General features: G+C 38.7%; 2 protein-coding genes across 11 annotated transcripts in view; one reads left to right on the top strand and one right to left on the bottom strand.

Moving 5' to 3' along the window:
- Positions 1–549: 549 nt before the first annotated feature.
- On the top strand, positions 550–12,590 carry RNF139 (ring finger protein 139). The gene is made up of 2 exons (XM_068526026.1): positions 550–1,009; positions 10,563–12,590. Exons 1-2 carry the CDS (start codon positions 829–831, stop codon positions 12,371–12,373), a joined length of 1,992 nt encoding a protein of 663 aa, XP_068382127.1. The 5' UTR covers positions 550–828; the 3' UTR covers positions 12,374–12,590.
- Positions 12,591–13,234: 644 nt separating this feature from the next.
- TATDN1 (TatD DNase domain containing 1) overlaps positions 13,235–19,274 on the bottom strand; it is a 37,902-nt gene continuing 31,862 nt past the window's right edge. For 9 of the 10 annotated variants that reach the window (XM_068525794.1, XM_068525801.1, XM_068525799.1 and 6 more), the window contains 3 exons: positions 17,928–17,998; positions 16,649–16,775; positions 13,235–13,416 (listed from right to left, as the gene is read on the bottom strand). In XM_068525794.1, coding sequence (XP_068381895.1) covers positions 13,314–13,416; positions 16,649–16,775; positions 17,928–17,998 — 301 coding nt within the window. In that variant the 3' untranslated portion in view covers positions 13,235–13,313. Of the gene's footprint in view, positions 13,417–14,286; positions 14,778–16,648; positions 16,776–17,927; positions 17,999–19,274 lie in introns of those variants that run through there. The other variant, XM_068525795.1, reaches the window with a different exon arrangement.

Here is a 19,274-nt window from a genome sequence, read left to right on the forward strand (position 1 = left end):
GGCGGCCGCCCCATACACCGCACGCAGCGACGCCTCCGACAGGCGGCCTTGTAGCATCTTCCCCGGAGGGTCGGCCGCTCAGACCCGGCTTCCCGGTGGGGTGGAGTAGCTCTGGCAGGCGGCGCCCTTTGGCTCTCCTCCTGCCAAGCAGTTCTGAATCATGTTTATGGGACGTTTAATGGGCTCTAATAAAGCAGCTAATAATTCCCTCCCGAGGAAGCAGTGACTGCCTCACGGCGCCAACGCCTTTGCGGGTTAGGCGCCCACCCCGAGGCTGGAGGGCGCGGCTGCCCAACAGCGCCTGCGCCACTGGGTGGCGCCAAAAGCAGCAAAGGCGGCCTCGGCCCCGGAGATGGGCGGAAACCATGGCAACGATAGGGACGTCTGCTACGCCGAGCGTGGTGACCGCGAGGGGCGCGCCCCTAGCGCCGTATTATGACGCGAGCGTCGGCGCGCGGCTTCCGCGGTCTCGCGTGACCGCGGGCGCAGCCTCCGGGCCTGGCAACAGCAGCAACTGCAGAGGCGGGCGGGCGAGGTCAAGATGGTGGCTCCGCGGGCGGGGGAGGTGGTGGAGGGAGGAGGAGCCAGACCATAGCCGGCCGGAAACACCGACACCCACAGGCCTCCCGGGAGCCGCCGCTGCCGCCTCCGCCGCCTGCTCCAGCTCGAGAGACGCGAGCGGGCGGCGGGGCGGGCCGTGAGAGAGACACGAGAGGAGGGAGGGCGGGGGCGGAGTCGCCCGCCTTCGTCTCCGCCCCCGGCCACCGTCCCGCACCCTGCCCCACGCGGCCCTGCCCGGCCCGCCCAGCCCCCGTGTGGCAGCGGCTCATGGCGGCGGTGGGGCCCCCGCAGCAGCAGGTGCGGATGGCCCATCAGCAGGTCTGGGCGGCGCTCGAAGTGGCGCTCCGGGTGCCCTGCCTCTACATCATCGACGCCATCTTCAACTCCTACTACGATTCCAGCCAAAGCCGGTTCTGCATCGGGCTCCAGATCTTACTCCGGCTCCTTGGTGAGGGGGACGGGGTAGCCTGCGTCCGGGGACGGCTCCGCTGGCCGAGACGTGCAGGAAGGAGAGGGCAGCCGAGCGCAGGCCGTGGGGTGTGTGTGTGTGTGTGTGTGTGTACTAGTTTCGCGGGCTGAGACGTGCAAGAGGGAGAGGGCAGCCGCGCGCAGGCGGTGGTGTGTGTGTGTGTGTGTGTGCGCTAGTTTCGTTTCCCCCCCGGGGGCATCTTTGCGGGCCGGGCGGGAGGAGGAGATGACACTTGTCTCAGAGTTGACAGCGGAGCGGTCCTCCCTGCGAGTCAGCCTCCTGTTCATTTTTGCCTCTGAGCGAGGGCGGGGAGAAAGCAGCGAGGTGTGAGCATGCGGCTCTGTGCCTGCTGTTTCTCTAGGGGAATGAGTACTGGCTTACCGCGTTCTATGCGACAGCCTTGGAAAAACAGCAACTCTGCTTACGTTTTTGATCTCGTCGTGTGTGACCTTGGGCTCGTTGTGCCGAGGCCTGGGCCTCAGTTTCCCCCTTTCCAAAATGCAGAGTACTCGTATGTTGTCATTTAAATGACAACCAAACGAAAGAGAATGTCAGACCTTGAAACTGTTACAAAAATCCTCATGAAGAAGGCGATACTTATAACGAGTCCTAAAATTTTCCGTGAATAGAGAAGAAGGTATTGAGAACGGTTATAAAAACGTGGCTAGGAAGTGATAAGACTTGAAAATCAGTGTCTTCGTTGCATATGAATGGAGTGTTAAAAGCATCTTATACTTCACTCCCCATTTTCACTTGCATTACCAGAGTGAGGAGCATTTACGCTTAAAAGAAGTTTTTGAGTAATTGAAACGTGGCAAATTTTGTTGATGAGGTAATTCTTGTGTTAGTTTTTAGTGAGGCTGTGCTTTTGAAGTGTTGCTGAGGACGAGCTGATGGTGAGATCCTTACCAAGCCTTTCTGAATTAGGAGCCATCTGTTGCTGCTTTATTTCTACTTTTTAAAAAAGTGGTAATGTTAAGTTTTGTTTACGACAACACTTTACATTTGTTTGGTACTTTACTTTTGCAGTGCCTTTTCACTGGTATTATCTAACCTAACGTTCAAAACTCCCTCAAAGGAGGGTGAGTGGTGGTATTCTCATTTTACAAATGAGGAAACTGAGAGATAGAGCTTAAGTGTTTTGCTTTTGATACACAGCAAGTAATTGGTTGCCAGCACCTAGGCTTAACAATCTTCTGACATCAGGCATGGTTCATCTTCCTCCTCAGTACAGCTGCAATCCAGATACAGAATGCTATAATAATGATCATATGCTAGATCTTAAAAATAACAGATGTGAACGTGATGTTCTTTAGCACAAGACTTCTCAGTAACCCACCAGCTACTTAATCCCAGCCATCCTGCTTACCACTGCAAAATGTAATGCCCTCATATTTGTGGCAAAAATGGAGCTGTGTGATTTCCAATGTATAGGAATAGCGGATCATTATGTTGTACAGCTGAAACTAATATAATGTTATCTATTGATTATATATACCACAATAAAAAAAGAACATTAGCTAGCTTTAATGTTTTGTACTTAACATATTTTGTTTAATTCTGATAGTCAGGGAATACAAGTGAGGTTAGTTAAATAATGTTACAATGAAATTAATAAGAATGGGGACCTGTTGGGAAAGCATTTTATTCCTGCCAGTTAGAAGTCACTCATCATGATCATAAATTAACAGGCAGTTGCTTGTCTCATTATAGAAAGGTGGTCCCAGCTGATCCTGAGACTCCCAACCCCTCCCCGCCGTGCCTCTCCACATTAATTGATGACATGTGTGCAGTCAAGACCTGTGCTGATTCCTGGGTTGGGGAGACTGAGAAATGGAGAACACTGATCATTTCTATTCCTGAACCCCACAGGAGAAGAGAGAGTTTGCTAGAGAGAGAGCAGAGGCTCTAGGGAACTTTGTGAAATTTGGGATTACCAAGTGTTGTTTTGGGCACTAAATAACCAAATGTATTGTAACATGGACTTGAGGGTGGTAGGAGGGGCTTTCCCCACTTCTGCTTTGAGAGGAGGGAGGAGGCCATGGTGGAGGAGCTGGAAAAAAGAAACCAAAACAAAACTGGGTTTGAGAGGATTCACATACTCATTCTGCCAGTAGTGTAGCCACTGTCTTGAGTGTTCTTCTGGCATGTAACTACAGAGCCTCTGAGAGCCCCTTGGGGACCAGGTGCTTTAATGCATTGTGCTCAGAGTTGAGCTTCAGGCTAGGGAGCTCTAAAGGAGTATTTTCTTTAATTAAATCTTTTGTAGTTTAAGAACACTGAATAAAGTAATCTGGTGTTTTCCTTGTACTATATCCATGCTTCTTATTTTTGTAGTAAATCATGGAAGTTTGCATTTGAGAGGTTAAAGAAGAATGTGACCTCAGGCAAGTTACACCTGCTCTGTGCCTCCCTTTTTTTTATCGGTACCTTTTTAAAGATGGATCATAATGCTGTCTCTCTCTTATAGCGTGTTAAGGACATAAGTTCTTGTAACAGTACCTGGAACCTAGTAAGGGCCATTTAATTGTTAGCTACTGGTAAACATGGTAGCTTTAAAAAATTTTTTTAATACTTCAATTAAGACCATACTGTGTTACAGATATTTCAGTTTTGGGAAGTCATCAGCAAAATGTTGTTGCTGTTTATTTGAAAATTTTGATCCCAGAGTATTCTCTGGGTCAGACTTTATGAGATATACAAAATATTTTCCAAATCTATCATTTGACTGCTCCTCACATTATGGCAGTGTAATTATGCTAATTTATGACATTTGTAAGAATGATAAAATTAATAAAAACTGGTTTTGGTGGTAAACCATTTCATCCTGAATAAAAACAAATGTCTTAAGTATTTGAGGACCATTCGATGAAGCATCTTATTTATTATTGAAAGTGACAGGTTTGTGTGTAAAAGATACCAAAGGATGGTTGAAATCAATTGTTCTACCTGGTTAGTTTTTTAATAATTGTAGACCTCTCTGTGCTACTGTATATAAATCTCAAAATTTGTCACTCTCACCTTTTTCCTTAAAATGGAATTGTAAACATGGAAATCTATTTTGCATCCAGTTTTATTTAGTGTCTGAAGAATTTACTCTCCTACCTCTACAAAAAAGTATTACTACTATACTTTTATTTGGTATCAAACTAATAAGAGAATTTCGGCAAGTCAGAATATAAAGCATCTCATTCGGAGATCCAAATAAGATCATATTTAAGACTATTAAGCTATTCTTAGGAGGTGTTCAATGCTGAATGAAATGCAGCCCAGTGCAGCGTAATGCTGAATTAACAAGTCTAAATCCAAGGCAGAAAATGCAAGCATAGGAGTTTGTTTTAATAGTATTACTCATATAATGACAGTTCGTTGAAGTGGAAAGTCCTTTCTAAACATAAAAGAAAATCCAGAAGTTACAAGGGAGAATTTGATGAATTTGAGTACATAAAAATGAAAAACTTCTTTATGAAAAAATTCTTTTTTTACAAAGATTCTTAAAAATGACGCATTAAGGGGGAAATATTTGCGTCATATTTAGTTGAAGTACTAATAAAAGTTTTACTCTGTCAATAAGAAAAACTTATACTCCCAGAGAAAAATGGGCCCAGGATAAGCATTTCACAGTAAATGAAATGCACATGGTCAGTAAGCAAAGCAAAAATTACTCAGCCTCATTTATAATTTAACAAATGCAGTTAAAACAAAATTTCACTTATGAGATTGGTGAAGAATTCAAAGTTTGAATAAAAACTAGTTTCGTATGGGGAGATAGATGAAGGTAAACAATTTTTGTAAGGTGTTATTTCTATGTAAAGCCATTTGGTGCTATCAACTAAAATTCATCGTATACCTTTTGACTCACAATTCCAGTTCTAAGAACTTGGCCTGAAGATATAGTTGTGCAGAAACTGTTGGCAAGGATATTCATCGAAGCATTGTTAGTAATAACAAAACAAAAACAAATTGTTAATCTAAATGTCTATTTAAAGAGAATCTGTTCATTGTACAATATTATCAGTTTCAGCCATGCAATGAAATTGTTGAAAAACATGAGATAGTTATTTTTGGTGCTGTAGAAAGAACTCAGAAAACCTGTGAAGTGTAAAAGCAAAGTGAAGCAGTAGTAATTACGACTGCATTGGGATAGCCTAGGGGTTCTCAGCAGAGATACCGTTGACATTTTGGATGGGATAATTCTTTGGTGGGGGCGTGGGGATTGTGGCCAGACGACTGGAGGGGAAGGGAGGGTGTGCAAACTGATCCTGGTTGAGAACTACTGAGGTGGACAAATAGACCAGCAAATAGCACAGAATAGAAAGCCCAGAAACAGACCACCCATGTATGTAGAGAAACTTGATGTGTTTCAGAGGTAGAGTTGGAAGTATACAATACATTGAGGTAAATACAGACTATTCAATTAGTGGTTATTTAGTTATTCATGTGGAAAAAATTATACTGGATCCCTACCTCACATCAGTATATAAATAGTTCGGACTTCCCTGGTGGCGCAGTGGTTAAGAATCCGCCTGCCAGTGCAGGGGACACGGGTTTGAGCCTTGGTCCGGGAAGATCCCACATGCCACGGAGCAACTAAGCCCGTGCGCCACAACTACTGAGCCTGCGCTCTAGAGCCTGTGACACACCTACTGAAGCCCCCGCACCTAGAGCCCGTGCTTTGCAACAAGAGAAGCCACCGCAATGAGAAGCCTGTGGACCGCAATGAAGAGTAGCCCCTGCTCACCGCAACTAGAGAAAGCCCGCGCGCAGCAACAAAGACCCAACCCAGCCTAAATAGCCTAAATAAATAAATAAATACATTTATAAAATATATATATATAAATAGTTCTAAGTGGATTAATATCTAAATGTGAAAAGCAGAACTTTAAAAGTTTTAGAAGAAAATATAGAATTTTTTTTTTTAGCGTTAGAGTAAGGGAAAAGTTCTTTAGAAATATGTGAAAGCAAATGTATTAAATAAGGATTGATAAGTTCAATGATATTAAAATTAAAAATCTCTGTTAATCAAAAGCCGGCATCAGAAAGTGAAAAGAGCGGCCACACATCTGGAGAAGATATTTGCATTACAGATAACTACAAAGAATCTGTAGTCAGAGTATTTTTTAAATGACTACAATTCAATAAGGAAAAACAACTCCGTAAATAAATGAGCAAAAGATAAACTGGCAATTCACAGAGGAAGAAACATGAATGGTCAGTAAATCGAAAGGTGCCCTCTTTGGTGAGGAATCATAAATGTAATTTTTAGAAAAGGTTAAAAAACTCCACTATTATAATGAGATCTCCTTTGGGTAAAAAGCAAAAACAAGTATTTATCCATGAATGTGTGTTTATTTATGCAAAACTCGGTTAACTTTTAATACCTATAGAGTTGAACTTTAAAAAAAAATCATGTTCATATGTTTCTTTTTAATAAACACATAGTTGTTAAAAATTTAAAAAGCAAAAAAGCAAAATTTATCTTACTAATAAAAAACTTAGAATACCCTTTTTTTAACCTAAAGAGTTTGATAGAAAAATTTTCTTTATGCTATAGTTTGTCAAGTACACCTACAGACTGACATCCCAAGATGTTTTATTTACTTTGTTCTGTATTTCATTGCATAGGGTTCCCTTGGGAGTAATGTAGTTAAAACATTTATTTTTGTACTGTTCCGTCTTTATTCTGTCAGGCATTGAAATGTTTTTCCACAGCTTGCTTTAGATTTTATACTAAAGGTATTTAAGGTACCTGGGGAGTTATGTCTTATTTCCTTCTAATTTTTAGTCCCCAACTTCCAGAAAGGTTAAGGGTATGAATGGACTTTACACATAAAAGAATTAAACACTTTGCTGTGTAACATGCATGGTGGTTTGTTTTTTGTTTTCAGCTTGTTTTGTTTGCTCATTTTTGGTAATCCAAATTGAAAAGACACTGAACTCTTTCATGAATTGAGTTCATGTATATTGTCAAAGCTCTGAATTGATTTTGATACCTGCCGCTTTTCCTACCTTGAGCACTTTAGTGAAGCTCTCTAATCGCTGGAGAATTGGATCCCTGAGTTGTGATTCCAGTTAATTCTATGCGCCACTGTCCCAAGGTGATTTTTCTTTATAAAGTAGCATTTATATATAGCCTTGATTACTTATTGCAGGTCACTCTTAAATCCTAATGAGGAAACTGTCCTGGGGCTTAATTTTCTTAGGCCTACAGGTTAAATATCAAGAGTTGCATGTCTGAAGTTGTGAAAATGCAACGAAACTTTGATATTATTGACAACACTTCCCGAAGGCCATGAGAGGGAACATTACTTGAGAGACTTGAAAAGTTGACTTTTTTTCCTATGAAATGAGAGCAGATTCTACATTCCGTACACAGGAACATGAGTATAAAGGAAAAATTTAAGAACCTCGTGTACATATAAACTTTGGGTAAGAATTAAAATAATTTTATACTATTCTTGAAATGTTTGGTCATTATTAAATCTTGGGGAGTAATTTTAATCAAGAAAGAGTAGTATCAGGGGCTTCCCTGGTGGCGCAGTGGTTAAGAATCTGCCTGCCAATGCAGGGAACACGGGTTCGAGCCCTGGTCCGGGAAGATCCCACATGCCAGGGAGCAACTAAGCCCATGCGCCATAACTACTGAGCCCTGGCACTCTAGAGCCCGTGAGCCACAACTACTGAGCCCGCATGCCACAACTACTAAAGCCTGCACGTCTAGAGCCCGTGCTCCGCAACAAGAGAAGCCACTGCAGTGAGAAGCCCGCGCACCGCAACGAAGAGTAGCCCCCGCTCACCGCAACTAGAGAAAGCCCGCGCGCAGCAACGAAGACCCAACGCAGCCAAAAATAAAAACAAATAAATAAATTTTTAAGAAAAGATTAAATGGAGACAAATCAACTTTAGGGGTGTTTACTTTAAAAAAAAAAAAAAAGAGTAGTATCAGATTGTTACTTGCTAGGAGACATCCAAACTTTGAGGTTGTAGTCTCACTACATTATTTGTCTATCACACTCTCTTTTGTCCAGAAGTATTTCTAAAACCCAAATAATTCCTTAATCTGTGTAAAAATAAGCTTCAGGGGGAAAAAAAGCTATTAGAATAAAAAGATCTGGTTATAAGTTACAGCAAAGTTCATGAATATTCACAGGTAAAGATTAATGTACCACTTTGTGAATCGCAAGTTAAAAATAATTTACAGTCCCTGCTTGACTTTCTCCCTTTTAAAAAGTAACATATAATAGAACTGAAGTTATCTTGGTTTTGTTTTGACGCATTTTAGGAGATTAAGTTTTGTTTCAGGAAAAAATACTTTTGTTTTTCTGTGTAGAGAAAGTAAGATTACATATGGCATATGGTGGCTGAGTAAATTCCATTTCCTGTTACCTTCCACAGGAAGGGTTTCTAAACCTGCTCAAAAAAACAGCCCATTTTCTGTTGAAAGGGCTCTTTGGGAGGATTATTAGTGGCCCACTTGTTCAGCGAATTGGGTGGTTCTTGCGCAGAGGTTGATGTATCTTCCAGGTGATTGTTTTCTTTTGTTGTCCTTTTCACAAATGACCTGACAAATAGGCACAGGATAAAATTTTAAGTTTGTGGGCAAAGTCATCATTTGGAGGAACTTGGCCCTTGCTTTTAACTGCAGTAGATTGTGGAATGGCTCTATTGTATTATGCAGTGTTGGTCTTGGTTGCATGCTGAAATCAGGTGGATAGATGGATGTTTAATTTGGAGTTTGTCACTTTTTCTGTACTCCAAGGTCTGATTTCTCAGCTTTGTCTTACCTTTTCATAGGTTTCAATTTCCAAGTGGGCTGTATTTTATGGTTGCCTTTAAAAATAGAACACAGAATTCAACAGAAACATTTCCCCAATTATTTTATTTTCTACAAAATATTTCAGGATCTGTAGATGTAAAAGGTAGGATCCTTGCTTGCTATCAAGGACCCTATAATAGGGTAGGTACCTACTCAGATAACTACAAACTTCAGTATCAGGTGGTGTATGAGTATTAGGAGTTTCGCCGAGTTCTGTAGATATGCTGAAGGAACAGTCAGTATCAGAAAAAGTGGGTCTGTAGGATGGGTAGGATTTGAAGAGTCAGGGATTTGGGAAGTTGATGGGGCGGTTCTGCCAGGCAAAGAGAAGAATGTAAATACAGCTATAATTATGGCAGAGAAGAAGGGGTATGTTTGGGAAAGAAACCTGGAGCATTGGTGTGTGTGTTGGGAGGAATATTACTTTAAAGCAAATTGGGTCCTTGAATGTTAGGACAAGGAGTGTAGATTTTAATTGATAGTAATTTCAGAGCTGCTGCAGTATTTTGAGCAGAGACATGAAGAAAGGCAATTTGGTGACGGCTTGTAGATGGATTTGGATGAGAGAGTTTTCAGAGACAGAGTAATATGTGGGTGTCACTGAGAAAAGGGAGGTATAGGTATTGGTAAAATTTGTCACTGATTGTCAGAGTTTGAGGATGAGGGGCTAGAGGTACTGTTAGGAGAATAACAATGGTACCTCTAACTGAAACTGGAAATCGCAAGGAAGAGCTGTTTGAGGCGAGAGTAGGTTGAGTAGGGTTTAGAAATTTTGAGTGTTGCAGTTGTAATGTAGAAGTGGAAATAGGGGAATATTTGGAGGTGGTTCCCATAGTTGAAACCTTGGATAGTAATATTTATCGTAATCTCACTTAAAAATTTGTCAGAGCACCAAGAAAGATGGTGCTGGATGCACAACAGACTATACATTGGTTGCTTACAGAGCGGGGGAGGGGGAAGATTTATTAAAACATGTTTTGGTTTTCTGAATGTTACTTTTGTAATTTGAAGAACAGTAAAAAGGGTTGACTATTTGAAGAAAAAGATTCAAACATACAGGAAAAAGGAAACTTGGAGGAAATGTCTGGTATCTGTAGGGGAAAGTATGTACAGAAAAAAAGTGAATTTGGACCTGAGGGAGAATACTCAAATTTAAGGAGCAGGAAAAATAAGAGCCAGCAGGAGTTCAGTTTGAGTAAAAGGAGGAATTAGGGGTAAGTGTGAAACTTAAACTTGATGTCCTAAAGAACACGTTTAAGAAAAAGAAATCTCAGATTTAATAGGAACAAAAGTTTCCCACTTGGGTTATTTTTAATCCTTAATGTTTTTGTAATGGAATTATCTTAAATATTTTTAATAATTATGAATATGTTCTTTCAAGTTTAAAACTTTTTAAACTGTGTATATCATGACAAACTCATCTTGAAGATAATTTAGTAATTTGGTGTCTGGACATATACTACTACTTGAATTACTTTGGAAATTAGAAAATAAGGGGTAGGATTTTTAAGGATAATATGTTTGATCTGTCCTGTTGAACTTTGACTTTACAAAAAACATTCATTGGCCTTTAAGCCTAAATTGTCTTGAGGCTTAACGTTCATCAGTTTGAAAATATTCATACTTCCTTACTAAAGGAAGAATATCATAACTGTTAGTGGAAAAAACATTCTTTAAAAATGTTTCATTCGAATGTCCTTTCTTTCTTTTTTTTAGGTATATTTGTATCCAGTATTGTTCTGACCTTGTCACAGCGATCACTTTTCAAGTTTTACATGTACAGCTCAGCCTTTCTATTAGCTGCAACCTCAGTGTTGGTAAATTATTATGCTGCTTTGCACATTGACTTCTATGGTGCCTACAACACGTCAGCTTTTGGAATTGAGCTGCTTCCTCGAAAAGGGCCCTCACTGTGGATGGCACTCATCGTTCTACAGCTAACATTTGGAATTGGATACATTACACTACTCCAAATTCATTCCGTCTATTCACAGTTAATTATTTTGGATCTCTTGGTTCCTGTAATAGGCTTAATCACAGAGCTACCAGTACACATCCGAGAGACTTTAGTTTTTACTTCTTCCTTGATTCTCACATTAAATACAGTGCTTGTCTTGGCAGTGAAACTTAAGTGGTTTTATTATTCCACAAGATACGTTTATCTTTTAGTGAGGCACATGTATCGAATTTATGGATTACAGTTATTAATGGAGGACACATGGAAGAGGATTCGTTTCCCAGATGTACTGAGAGTCTTTTGGCTAACAAGAATTACAGCTCAGGCTACAGTATTAATGTACATTTTAAGGATGGCAAATGAAACTGATTCCTTCGTCATTTCTTGGGATGATTTCTGGGACCTCATTTGTAATCTTATAATTAGTGGGTGTGATTCTACACTCACTGTACTGGGCATGAGTGCTGTAATTTCCTCAATAGCCCATTATTTGGGTCTTGGAATATTGGCCTTTATTGGATCAACTGAAGAAGATGACAGGCGGCTTGGCTTTGTAGCACCTGTTTTATTTTTTATTTTGGCTCTTCAGACTGGTTTAAGTGGGCTAAGACCAGAAGAGAGACTTATTCGCTTAAGTAGAAACATGTGCCTTTTATTAACAGCAGTCCTGCATTTCATCCACGGAATGACAGACCCTGTATTAATGTCTCTCAGTGCCTCTCATGTGTCATCTTTCCGTAGACATTTTCCTGTGCTCTTCGTCTCTGCTTGCCTGTTTATTCTTCCTGTTATACTCAGTTACGTTCTTTGGCATCACTATGCACTAAATACATGGTTGTTTGCAGTTACAGCCTTTTGTGTGGAACTCTGCTTAAAAGTAATTGTTTCTCTCACTGTTTATACGTTATTCATGATTGATGGCTACTATAATGTCCTCTGGGAAAAGCTTGATGATTATGTCTACTATGTTCGTTCAACAGGCAATATTATTGAATTTATATTTGGAGTGGTAATGTTTGGAAATGGGGCTTACACTATGATGTTTGAGTCAGGAAGTAAAATTCGGGCTTGTATGATGTGCTTACACGCCTATTTTAACATCTACTTACAAGCAAAAAATGGCTGGAAGACATTCATGAATCGTAGAACTGCTGTAAAAAAAATTAATTCACTTCCTGAAATAAAAGGGAGCCGCCTACAAGAAATAGATGATGTATGTGCAATCTGCTATCATGAGTTTACAACATCTGCTCGTATTACACCATGTAATCATTATTTCCACGCACTTTGCCTTCGGAAATGGCTGTACATTCAAGATACTTGTCCAATGTGCCATCAAAAAGTGTACATTGAAGATGATATCAAGGATAATTCAAATATATCTAACAACAATGGATTTATTGCACCCAATGAAAATCCAGAGGAAGCTGTAAGAGAAGCTGCTGCTGAATCTGACAGGGAATTGAATGACGACAGTTCAGACTGTGATGACGCTGAGAGAGAAAGAAACGGAGTGATTCAGCACACAGGCCCAGCAGCTGAGGAACTGATTAATGATGATACTGATTAAATAGCATTTACTAATCATTGAGGTATTTGTTTAAAATTCAGTTCATCCAACATGGAGTAATACGCTTCACTTCAGTGTGTAACCAAGCACAAAAACAGTATCAATGTTGAATCTGTGAATGGTTTCCCGTTTACTGTGATGTGCTACTGTAAATATACCTCTTCAATTACTTCTGGTCTCTTTGGTGACCTATTTAAATTTGTGTACATTATTGTACATAGAATAAAATTTTCACATTTTTATGACAAATTTGAACAAATAACTTTTTAATAGATGTAATAATATGGTGCGTCAACTGTGCCAAAGATTCCTCAACGAAAGTATATAATGTGTCTAACTCTGGACCCTAGTTTTCCTTTAAAATGGGTGGAAGAGAATAAAAATGCAGATCAGGGGAAACCATGTTAAATCAAAGAAATCAAAGAATTTGTACCAGAGGATAAATGCTAAATGTGGAGTATTTTTAAAACTAAGGGAAAAAATAGGCTGCCAGAAGTGACAGACACTTTTTTGAAATTTGAGAGTAGCATTGTGGTTGAGCTGGGTTTGAAAGTCACAATTCAGAGAGAGAGTGTGTGAGTTGAGAAATAGGCTTATTTATATATCAACTAACCTTTGGTATAAACCAGGATGTGCTAATTGTTTTAATGTTGATGTAAAAATCACTATATTTGTTAGCCAGTCTGTTTGCAGAGTTGACATAAACTTGTCCTTTTGAACTTTTGAAGAGATTACAACATGAAATACTTGGGGGTTTTCACTATTTTAAACTAAGACATTAAGTGACTTTAAAAAATTCTCATCTGACTTCATGGGTAGCATACAGTGATTGATATAATGCCTCTTTAGACAATTTCCAGAGAATTCCTTTATTGAAACTTTTAAGTTTTACCATGAAATTTTTTATATACATGATGGAAAAATGGGAGACACATACCAATTACATGTCAGGAAAAAATATTTTAATAGTGTTGTTATATAGCGTATTGGCTAGTTCCAGTGGATCTTCATCTCTTACTGCTGACATTATTTCCAGTATTTGACTAAAACAGAACAAAAATGGATGGTTACATTTCTAAGTACATACTCTGTTTTAAAGGTATTATCTTTTTTCACATAAAGGAAAAGATACTGTTTTAGCATCTTTAACATAAAAAGCCTAACAGGCATTAAAGTTTTCGGCAACGTTCACAGAAAGTTTAACTGCTAGGATATTTAAAACAGAGCAGTTAAAGACAAATTTCTGAGACAGTCTTCCATATAACTAGAGCCAGGAACCAGGTTCAAGTAAATTATAAAACCAGCCCATATTATGTGTACCACAATTACGGAATTAACCCAGTGGAAATGAAGAGTCCTTTTAAACTGTGGGTTAATTACACATTAGTGGGTCATGATGCGCTTTTAAAAAATTAAAAGGAAAAGCTCACTGCATTTAGTAAGGGAAGTACTGTTTCATTTTCGTTTGGGTTTTATTTATACATGCAAGTGTACTGAGTCACGGTGTGGTGTTGTGGGGATAGCAGTTAAAGTTTGAAAGCCGCTGCTTAGAGAACTGGTCGTAAAGGACAGCAAGAAATTGCTGCATCACCACCAGCACAGTGACAACAAAGGAAGTTAGACCGAGTTACTTAGAACAATGTATGGTCATTAGGGGGGATGGGGAGAGAGAACTTCCTATATGTTTTTCCCTGCAACAGAAAGGTGTGAATCTTTCTGTTTCTTTCCCTAGAATAATAATGATAATTATCAGTAGCTGTTTTCTAGCAATACTGTATGTAGACAATATTTCTTATACATGAATTAGAAAGTTCAAAGTCAGAATTAAACACTGAAATATTCTTTGTCTTAAGCTTTTTGTTCCCTTTATGGGTTTTTAAAATATGAACACCTAAAGGAATCAGGGACAGAGATTAGAGATGAACTGGAACTTCTAAATTCTATAGGAGTAACAAAAGCCTTGTTTACATTAAATGAACTGACTACACAGTTTTTATCTGACAGTCAAAATAGGCTAAAAGCAAATCTGTTAACACTGAAAGTGACACTAAAGATTCCATTTTCTTAGCAAACTAGATTTTTCTTCTATTAACTACTTGGAATTGGAAATTAATACATAATACTGGGAAATCAGTATGATTCCTGCCACCAATCTCCCTTCTGGTCCTTTCTCCACACTGATACCAGTTAATAGCTTTTCCTGCTTAAAATCCTTTGGGTCCTGAAAAAATCTAAATTCCTAAGGGTGGCACACAAAAGCCCTCACTCTCTGGCCTCACAGTACCTTCCCTGTCACTCACCCAGCATCCTAGTTCATGCCACACTGCAGTCATTGTTGCAAGCGCTTCCTCAGTCTGCCTTCGCTGAAGGTGTTTGTCTTGGTCTGGCCTAACTCCTGGTCCAACTTAGTAAACAGATGAAACGTCACCTTAGTTAAGCACTCCATTTCCCCTCTGGGCAGGCAGCTGCTCTGTCCTGTGGTCCCAGTCATGTGTTCATACCTCTATAACAGCACTGCTATCTTGGATTATACTTTTTATCTGCTTGTTTGCTCCAGAAGGATCCTTGTCAGACTTGGTTAACGCCGTAACCAAAGTGCCTGGCACAATGTACCTACTCATCTGGTGGGATGAGGGTGGGAACGGTCTTGATTCTTCTGTGTAATCTCAGTAACTTGTACCTTTCCTGATATTTGGCAAGAGCTCCAAAATGTATTTCAAGGAGTTTATAATCTAATGGGGGCAGGGGGGCAGAGATCTCTATACAAATAATAAGAACATAAAACTCTTTAACAGATGGAGTTTATAAAAATGACTTTGCAAGTAGGAATTAACTTGCTAATTAGTATTTAGCATTAGACTAGGGGCATGTGTATTTCTGAAATGTGGTTTAAAATTTTTCAGTTTGCAAATGTTGATTTTCCCAAGCTCTGCCTACTCAGAACTGGTATTCATGATTGCAGTAGATACTCAAAAGCCTTCTTGGTTCTTAATAGTCTGCATTTAGAAACACCTTAAAATTTTGTCTTGGCAAATATGTAGCTGAAGTCAACAGCTATACTTTTACTTAAGCTTAAGGCAGTGTGGAAAACCAATTTAGATACACTGTTGGCAACTACTTCCTCTAAGCTGGCTGCTGGACAACTGCCAGTTTCTTGTCTCTAGTGTCCTTTCAAATCTCCAAAGAATTACTGAAATGTCTCTGGACTGAACTTGCAAGTACCTACATTTCGTAAAAATTACAAGTGTTTCTTTACTAATCAGAGTTTAAATATATTCCTCACCTTACAGATTTTAAAACGTTCAGTTTTAAAGTCTTTGCCAACATCAGCATGTTAATAAAGGAAAATCTTTCCAGTGTATCTTTATAGAATAATTCTTTATTTTTCTGCTCGTTGAATTTTAGATCTGGCTTATCTGATATACTCTTACCTGTTAAAACTACTAAAAAAAGGTGGAGCATCTTAAAGGAATTATTACAACAATCCAATATTAATTTTTATGAGTGTGTGATAAATACATCCAGTTGCCTGAACTGGTAAGCCATACTAGATTGATACAGTCAGATTTAAATTACTGCTTGTGCAACAAAAGAAACTGGATGACAGGCCCATTAAAATAAACTTTTCCTATAAATTACAATATGCTCTACAGCTCCTTGGCAGTTAGATGGGTAATAACCCCGTTCTTTTCACATGTTCTCTGTATTATTAAAAAAATGATTCTGAATTAGTTGTTTTTTCCCTAGGAAGTAAAATTCTATAAAGTTCTGCCCTTTTTCTCGGTTGGAAAAAGGAAATCATTTCTATAATTTGTCCTTTTGTTCAGAGGCTTAAAGAACTGTGTTATTTCTTAGGTTTATTCAAGCTGTTAAATCACTTAAAATACAGATACCATTAAGAAAAGGTCTCCTGCTAAGACTGTGCTTTTATACATCAGCAGGAAACCTGCAAGATAACAGAACTTAAGCGAGGTAAGGTGATTCTATGTATGGATAGCTTTAAGATCTTTTTCCCTCCCTACAAAATGACAAATGACCAAAACCACATGAAGTTCTTACTCTGTAATAAAACCACTCTGGGTTGAGAGGATATGAAAAAAGGAGCTGATACATAGCAATTCGGTACGAATTCCTCCAAATCACTGCATTAAAATGGTCTTTGATAACTTCACTTGGATTTCACCCAACTTTAATTCTGTCCCTTGAGTTCATTTTGTAAATGGCATTTGGTGGTTGACTTTAATGTTCTGAAGACCATGAAAACAAAATACTTACATTATATGGCAGGGTTCATTTCTGTCTTTCAAACAGTGCCCATTTTCCCACTTCTTTTTCGTGGGAAATGAAGTTTTTATATACTTTGATCCAGCATGTGTACTTTTGACTCCACACCAAGGTGCATCTAGAGTTAAGCAAAGAAAGAGAAGTCTCTCAAAGAGATTTTTACCTTTGTAAATTATTGTTTTTTTAATGAATATTATCAAACTATTATATAACCTCTAAAATATACGCCACGATTCAGCTTAAAAAATGGTAAAGGGCAACAGAAAACAGCTTTAAGAAAAGTACAAGATAAAATCTTGAGCTGTACAAATTCTTAAACTTTTATTTCTTCTTTTCCCACTAACGGTATTGTTGGTGTATGGTATGCTTTAAGAAATCTAAAGCTAAAAGAAATACAACTGTAACATGAAAACATTTAAGTTAAACTTCTATTTGCCCCTACTGAATGTAAAACAGTGGCTTTGATTTTTTTTGTTTTTTGTTGTTTGTTTTTTTGGCCATGCCACGTGGCATGCGGGATCCTAGTTCCCTGATGACCAGGGATCGAACCCCGTCCCCCCTGCAGTGGAAGCTTAACCACTGGACAGCCAGGGAAGTCCCAAAAACAGTGGCTTTGAATACTGGGATTATTTATTTACCTAAATCTCTAATAAAGAATTATAATAGCTTATACATTTTACAACCATTGTATTTTTAATAAGATAATTTAGTTTTCATGACTCCCCAGGGAAATACACCTGATTTCTTCAGAATGGCTCAGTCTTGACTTTACTAAAAAAGTCCATGTGTATAAGAAGAGCCTTGAGTTCAGGGTAGAGAGAAAATTTTTAGTTTCTAACTCTGTCTTATTTTGAGAGGCAGCAGATTAATTTCTAAAATTCTTAAATCCAATTTGATTTAAATGTTTGCACTTTATTTAAAAAGTATTGTACAATTAAGCCATTACAAAGAAGACATTGTTTAAAAAAAATTCTGAATAGTTTTTGCAACCCTGAGGTGAAATGCTTAGTTAAGACTCCTTGTTTAATAAAACAACCTCCTTAGTTACCACATAGTCTGACATTCCATTTTTAAGTGCTTAGGCTTAGTCAGACTTCTAAAATTGAAAAAATCGCTTGCATAAATATTTTTCCATTACAACTCCCAAAGACTTCCTGAAAAGTATAATTGTTGAGGTTGAGCATGCTAATAAAATAATACTTGTTTACTTTTCTCTAGCTCTTTTTGGGTATGGTTTAATATGAAAATTAAGTTCTAAAAGCAAACTTACCAGTCTCAATCATTAATTTTTCACTAGGTATTGACTTCAGAACTTCCAAATTAGCCTCAGTTTTCAGTGAGCTTGAAAAAAAAAAGTTATTCATATATAAAATAAAAAGGTGCATTTAATGAACAGCAACTTTTTCATATTATAAACTTGTCTAAAACAGATTACAGAACTAACCCAAAATCCTGAAACAAAACTTTGGTTGGCTACAGTGGAAGTATACTTTAGAAAGTATTTGCACATTCCCATCCTTACAGAATCCAGATTAAGATCTATTCCAACCAGATCCTGCCTTTAGGGGGTGCAATTTTTTGTGCCTATCAGTTGATCGTCCAATAACTTTCTGTAACAGTCTATGTTAAACAATTCTTTGAGAAGAATTTATTTGCGTCTCTGGGTAATTTGCATAATTTAGAGCTCATAAGGCTGCATTTGAAGGTATGGCCAATTTCTTTATGGGCCAAATACCCAGGGATTCACTGGTATGAAGGAATCAGATACTCAAGGTTCATGTTTCACTAATCAGAAATAGAATCTTCACAAAGGATGAAAATCACAATCACTGTTAGAACTATGAGTATTTAACATGGTATGAAACTAGAAAGCTGGTTAGGAGATGTCAGTTTTATTATTCCTGTTTAGACCCCACTGCAACCCACCCCCAAATCTGGAAACGTTTAAGATCTTCCGTTACTCTTGATATTCTGAAACTTGATAATGTGTCCAGGCATAAAACTTTTTCATCCATTTAGGCAGTTGGAATCTTCCAATTTAGACTCTTCCCCACCCCTAACTGGGAAAACATTATGGAAAAACAGGACTTTTCCTCTTTCATTTTCTTTCTTCTCTCTGGGACTTTTATTAGTCAATTTTAGGACCCCTGAATTGGTCTCCGAGGCCCTGTTTCTTTCATACCTTTTTTTCTGGGGAATTAATTTTCATTTTCACACCCTGAGATAGACTGGATTATTGGTTCCAATTCTCTCTCATTTGACAGAATTATATATCTGCACCCTTGCCATGATTTCTTAGTAGGAAGAAGGAACCTGAATCTGGCCATGGCCTCAAGACTTGCTTTGAACAACGGGATGATTATGGCCAAGAGGCTTGGAATGCACTTTCGTGATTTGCAATGGCGCTCTCATGATCTTCTGAGATTAGCACGCACTAAGTAACTGTTACCTCTTCAGCCTAGGCACCCAGAATGAAAACACATGGCGAAGATCTGAACCCAACATGGAGCCTGTGGCAGAGCTCACCTCTATCAATTAAACCCCAGCTGACCCAAAGACCCATGAGGGTTTAAAAAAAAAAAAAAAGTTTACTGTAATATGTCAATGAGTTTTGGGA

Source organism: Eschrichtius robustus, chromosome 17 (assembly GCF_028021215.1).
Source record: "Eschrichtius robustus isolate mEscRob2 chromosome 17, mEscRob2.pri, whole genome shotgun sequence".
Classification (NCBI taxonomy): domain Eukaryota; kingdom Metazoa; phylum Chordata; class Mammalia; order Artiodactyla; family Eschrichtiidae; genus Eschrichtius; species Eschrichtius robustus.